The sequence below is a fragment of the Egretta garzetta genome, unplaced genomic scaffold, assembly GCF_000687185.1.
Source record: "Egretta garzetta isolate BGI_Z169 unplaced genomic scaffold, ASM68718v1 scaffold79, whole genome shotgun sequence".
Lineage (NCBI taxonomy): Eukaryota > Metazoa > Chordata > Aves > Pelecaniformes > Ardeidae > Egretta > Egretta garzetta.
In genome coordinates, this window is record NW_009260791.1 from 3,731,122 (window position 1) to 3,736,218 (window position 5,097).

The 5,097-nt window shown below is 54.6% G+C and overlaps 1 protein-coding gene across 1 annotated transcript; it reads left to right on the top strand.

The window, feature by feature from the left end:
* Window positions 1–1,199: 1,199 nt before the first annotated feature.
* On the top strand, window positions 1,200–4,778 carry SYNDIG1L (synapse differentiation inducing 1 like). The gene is made up of 3 exons (XM_009646672.2): window positions 1,200–1,628; window positions 2,838–2,975; window positions 4,620–4,778. Exons 1-3 carry the CDS (start codon window positions 1,200–1,202, stop codon window positions 4,776–4,778), a joined length of 726 nt encoding a protein of 241 aa, XP_009644967.1.
* Window positions 4,779–5,097: the final 319 nt, after the last annotated feature.

Genomic DNA, 5,097 nt, shown 5'->3' on the forward strand with positions numbered 1-5,097 from the left:
GCACGGTCTAGGAGCTGGGAACGTGCTAGAGAACAGCTGTAAAACATGGGGCTCGGGTACTGAAGAGCGCAAAGTAATTGTTTCTCTCTCCTGGGGAACGCTGATATTTCACTACACGTTTTCTTTGTGCCAAGGTGGGTTGGGAAGCCAAAATAGCAAATGCTTCTCTGAAGTAAAAGGTTTAAAATATTTCATCTCGGAAATTTTCATGCAAAAAAAAAAAAAAAAGCAGCACAAGGTTTCAGCACTCTGAAACAGTGGAAGGGGGAGGGGGGTGAATATTCCTGAGGAAGAAACCCGTGTTGACATTTGTAGATGAGGATCCTGTTTGGACTCGGCATTTTCTGAAGCCTGTGGCCCAGAGCCAGGGCTCTGCGGTTGCCAGCTGTATCCAGAGCTGGAGCTGATTTAAACAGAGGTCTGACGTGACCCGGTCGTTCACTTAAATTGTGGTAATTTCAAGCCCCTTGGTGTCTCGCCTTTAACCTCCGCATCCTTCTGTTCCTCTGCACAGGCGGCTGAACATCCGACACTCCCCACCCCAGCCTAAAGGCCACCTCCATGCCCTCACAGCAGCCTCCTGGCTTCCCTTGATGCCTAGCTGCTCTTGCCCTAGCCCCAGCGTGGCCTTGAAAGAGCCCTAGAAAACCTCCCGGCTACCTGAAAGCCAGCTAGGTGCATGTGTGATGCTGGGAGGGCTGTAATTCACCTTGTGACCCTCCACTTTGGGAAGACAGGGAGGCCCCTCAGGTGGTGGTCAGCATCTCATCTACTTCTGTGCCGTCTGCTGGGCTCTGTCGCAGCACACATTGCGAATGAGCAGAAAAGATGCAGTCGGTCCTTTCCTGTCAGGCTGCACGTGGCCATCTCAAGATGCATTATAGATACAGTAAATCCTCATCTTAATCCAGCCTGAATCAGATCGTCTTGTTGCAGGGCTGCATCCTTATCTTACTACCAGCTGGGGAGAGATGAAGAGATGCTCAGTTTGCCGAGATAGCATTCAAGCTGTGGAGGCGGGGGAGGGCTCTTGTTTTCCCCAGCATTGCCAAATCTTTCTGTTCCCACTAGCCTTGTCTTGACATTGACATTGGCTCCGCATGGGCGAGAGGCTTTTCTGCTCCCTTGCCTTGCTGAAATAACAGCCTCCTCCCACTCTCTCTGCTCCCGCAGGATCGCTTTCCCCCACCACCGGCAGCATGGAGAGCGTGCGTGAGCTCCAAAACCCGCTCTTGGCCAAGGCCAATGGGCACCTTCGCAGCAGCTATTCTTACCACCAGCATCACAGCCAGGACTACCCCAACCATCACTGCCAAGGAAAACTGTATTCCTACATCTTCCAAAACACTGGTGGTGCCAGGACTCACCAGCTGCTGGATGCCAGTTCCCTGCAGCTGGCCGTTGAAGCCTTGTACGGCCCCAATTTCATCCTCGTGAAGGATGAGACCGCTCTCAAGGCCAAGGACAGCAAGATGGAAAGCTGCGAGACCACTTTTATGGAAAGCAAAGAGGCTCCATCTGAAGGTCCCGATGGGCACGAGGCACAAGGGTCCTGCCTGGTAGAGAGTGACATCCGCATCCAAACTGTGTCCTATGAGGTGGAGGAAGAGGAGCTCCAGGAGTACGAGGTGAGCTTTGCCAGGTGGGATGGCATCTTGGTCATTTATTCTTCCTTCTTTCCCCAGAACTTCCCCCCCAGACCCTACCATCTCCTGCCTCACCAGCCTCTCCCTGTGCACCCAATATTTCTTCCTCCTCCTTATCGTTTCTGCTCCCTTTTTCTCACCGAAGACCTCAGGAGGAGGCCGGCTTCCCTGAGGGCAGCCTGGCTACGTGCCCGCTGGGAGCAAAGGGGTGGTGGGGCCACCTCTGCAGAACCCTTGGGATATGGGGACCCTTTGACAAGGGCAGCCTGCTGCTGCCATGGCACTCGAGCTAACGGGAAAGAGCAATCCTTGCATAACAGCAAAATTCACATGCCTGACGGCAGCAGCCCAGAGAAAGCTTAATATATAAAGACAGGATGAATCTTGCAAAGGAAGAGCTGGCAAAGCAGCCTCATGCTGCTCTCTGTGCCCCACCACGTCTTGAGCGGTGGGGCAGAGGTTGGGAATCATCCAGGACCTTGAGAATTGGGAGCAGGTCCCTGGAGCCTGCTGGAGCTGACATCTGCTGACCCAGCACAAGCTCTGCTGCTTTCAGTGCCAGTGGTGGGGCCATTTCAGAGGCAGGGGTGTCCCCATGCCTGCGTGCCTCCCCCACCAAGACACATCACTTCCAGGCCAGTCTGCGGTTGGCCGAGCAGTGCCCAAAGGCAGGAGGGTTGACCACAGCTGCCCTGAGCAATGCGCTCGCTAAGGGGACAGGACACGTGGCCCCTGTGATGGAGGCTCCATTTCGACCGCTTTCCCTCACTTGCTAAATTAGTTTAGCAGGATATCGATCTCCTAGTCCCTAATGGGGCTAAGGCACTTTGTTTAAGTTTGTTTAAGCTGACAAACAGCCAGTTCTGCCAAAGCTCAAGATATTTCACTTTAAGACTATCTATCTCCCAGGGAAATCCCAGACCCCCAGCAAGCAAGCTCAGCATTTGCTCTGGCAGGGAGCCGAGAATCCACTCAGCTCTTGAATTTGCTGAGCTACATTTTTTCTCATCCAACCAGGCTGAGGAGGCTAAAATATTTTTGAAACTCACTCCTTGAATTTGCAGGTGGGAAACATGTGAGAAGATGTGATGGGGCCAGGAGAGAGCAGGCGCTGGGAGGAAAGGGGCTGAGACAGAGCCTGCAGGGTGGCATGGGGAGGTGGGCATGTGCTGAATCCATCTGGTTTTGCAGAGTGACTCCTCCAGCGACAGTGAAAGTGAGGATAATTTCCTGATGCTTCCTCCCCGGGACCACCTGGGCTTGGCCCTTTTCTCCATGTTGTGCTGCTTCTGGCCCCTGGGGATTGCTGCCTTCTACTTCTCCCAAGGGGTAAGAGATCCTTTTGCTTGCCTGCGTGCACTGAGCGCTGGAGCAAGGGCCCTGAAAGCCACAGCAGCCCTAGCAGGGGACTGGGCACCTTTCTGGCTCTAAGACTTGTCTCTGTGCTGTGCCCAGATCCTGGAGGGCTGAGGCAAAGGGTGGTCCTGGCTCCTGGATGTCTCCACAGTTGCTGCGAGGTTGCAAGTTCTCCAGCTCTTGTGTGGGTTTACTGGAGGTCAGGCTTTTCCTTTGGGTCTTTCAGGTCTTATTTACAGAACTGGGCCTCCCTTTGGCCCCTTGGCCAAGTTCTTACCCTCCACCCAGGCTCAGGAAAATGGCATTTTCCCACCTGCCCTTCCATTCTCCAGTTGTGCAGAGGTCCTACACCATGACCCCATCCAAGGCAGCTCATGCCCTGGGAGTCAGGCTGCTCTGGAGCCTGGACTCAATGGGGAGCCTGGTCTCCATATCACACTACAGCACTCCCGTTGCACTTGTTTCTGACCTGCATCGTCTAAGCTGTGTGAGCCAACACACCAGGCTGGCAGAGGCTGGAGAGGGTGCTGGCCCTTGGGCTGCACCAGCTCAGAGGAGCTGCTGCCTTCTTGAGGGCTTAGCCCAGAGCCTGGGCTCACTTACATCACTGTTGACCCAGAATAATCCATGCAGAGCCAGGGGATTTACTCTACGTTTGCATAGATGCTGCTGTACCAAGAATAGATGGGGGGGAGGCTTTAAGAAGTTAAATCAAGATGACAGAAACAGAAATGGAAAAGTATATAACACAAGTACCTGGCACAGAGGCAGTGAGAGGCAGGGGAAGCTTTAACTGCTTAGGACCCTGATGAGTGGCTGATTTCACATTTTTCCACACGGTGCAGGATAGCACAGTGCGCTCTGCACGTGATGATGTACTTGGTACAATTTAAATTCAGCTCCATTTGCCATAACGACAACATCCGCTTGCTTGCTGAGGCAAGGACCATCTCTTTATTAGCTGTCTGCGCACAGGGGGTGCCCTGATCTCCACATGGCAACTGGAACACAAATAGTAGGTAATAATAAGGGTAGCTCTGAATGTGCCCTGAGCATGCAGGGAAGCTGGAACTCACCAGCCCAGACAGCCAGCACCCATATTTGCCTCCGTTGCTGGCACCATCAGCCCTTCTAGGGCAAATAGGCTTCAACTGAAAACCCCATGCAGGCAAAATCAAGTGGCAGCACAGCCAGACCAAGAGGCTGGAGTCAGCTCCCTGAGACCAGTCGGTACCCATTATATATATGTATAGGGTATGTTTGTATCTAGTTGGTACCATGCAGCCATTGCCCCTGTGCCCTGACCATTTGCCTGGGCTTACGAGGGTCCAGCCGCCCGCTCACAGCTCCGGCTGAGCGCCCAGATGGCTGGGGCTTTCAGACAAACAGCCAAAGCCCACACTTCCCTTGGAGGCAAAATCCACAGGGAAATGTGTGTAGGTGGCACGGCGATGCTGAGCCCTCCTGGGCTGATGGACACCTTGCTGTCTGACCCCAGCCTTCATGGGATGCAGCGGCTGGGGAAGGGGGGGATGGCTCAGTAGTGAAACGACTGCACGCAGGCTAAAAGGCCAAGGTGGCATGGCTGTGAGCAATGAACATTTCTTCTCCTTCCAGACCAGCAAGGCTGTCTCCAAAGGAGATTTCCATCTGGCCAGTTCAGCCTCCCGCCGAGCTCTCTTCCTCGCCGCGCTCTCCATAACCATCGGCACAGGAGTGTACGTCGGGGTGGTGGTAGCACTGATTGCTTATCTTTCCAAAGGGGGCCACGTATAGCTGCCACCCACACGTCAGCGCCGTCCCCAGCTGCCGGTCCTCCTGGGATCGAGCTCTCCTTCGGAGCACAGGGCACCAGTGCCTGCAAGGGCTGCTTGCACAGCAGGACCCCGGCTGGGATGCCCTGCACAGGCTCTGTCCCCTTTCAGACAAACAGTAGACCCCTGTTCTCCCCGAGGCTGTGGGGGTTCCACCACCCAGCAGCAGGGAATTGGGCACCAGCCTGGCTGCTGGGACCAGGAGGAGCACGTTTGCCTGATGGAAGACGTGCAGGAGAGACGCTGCTGCTGGGCTGGTGCCACCACCCCTTCTCCAGGGC

What these genes read in the sequence shown, in the direction of transcription:
- SYNDIG1L (XM_009646672.2), top strand. Translation starts at nt 1,200, where the DNA reads ATGGAGAGCGTGCGTGAGCTCCAAAACCCGCTCTTGGCCAAGGCCAAT. An exon ending in AGGAGCTCCAGGAGTACGAG is followed by an intron (nt 1,629 to 2,837) that starts GTGAGCTTTGCC and finishes CTGGTTTTGCAG; the next exon opens with AGTGACTCCTCCAGCGACAG. An exon ending in CCTTCTACTTCTCCCAAGGG is followed by an intron (nt 2,976 to 4,619) that starts GTAAGAGATCCT and finishes TTCTCCTTCCAG; the next exon opens with ACCAGCAAGGCTGTCTCCAA.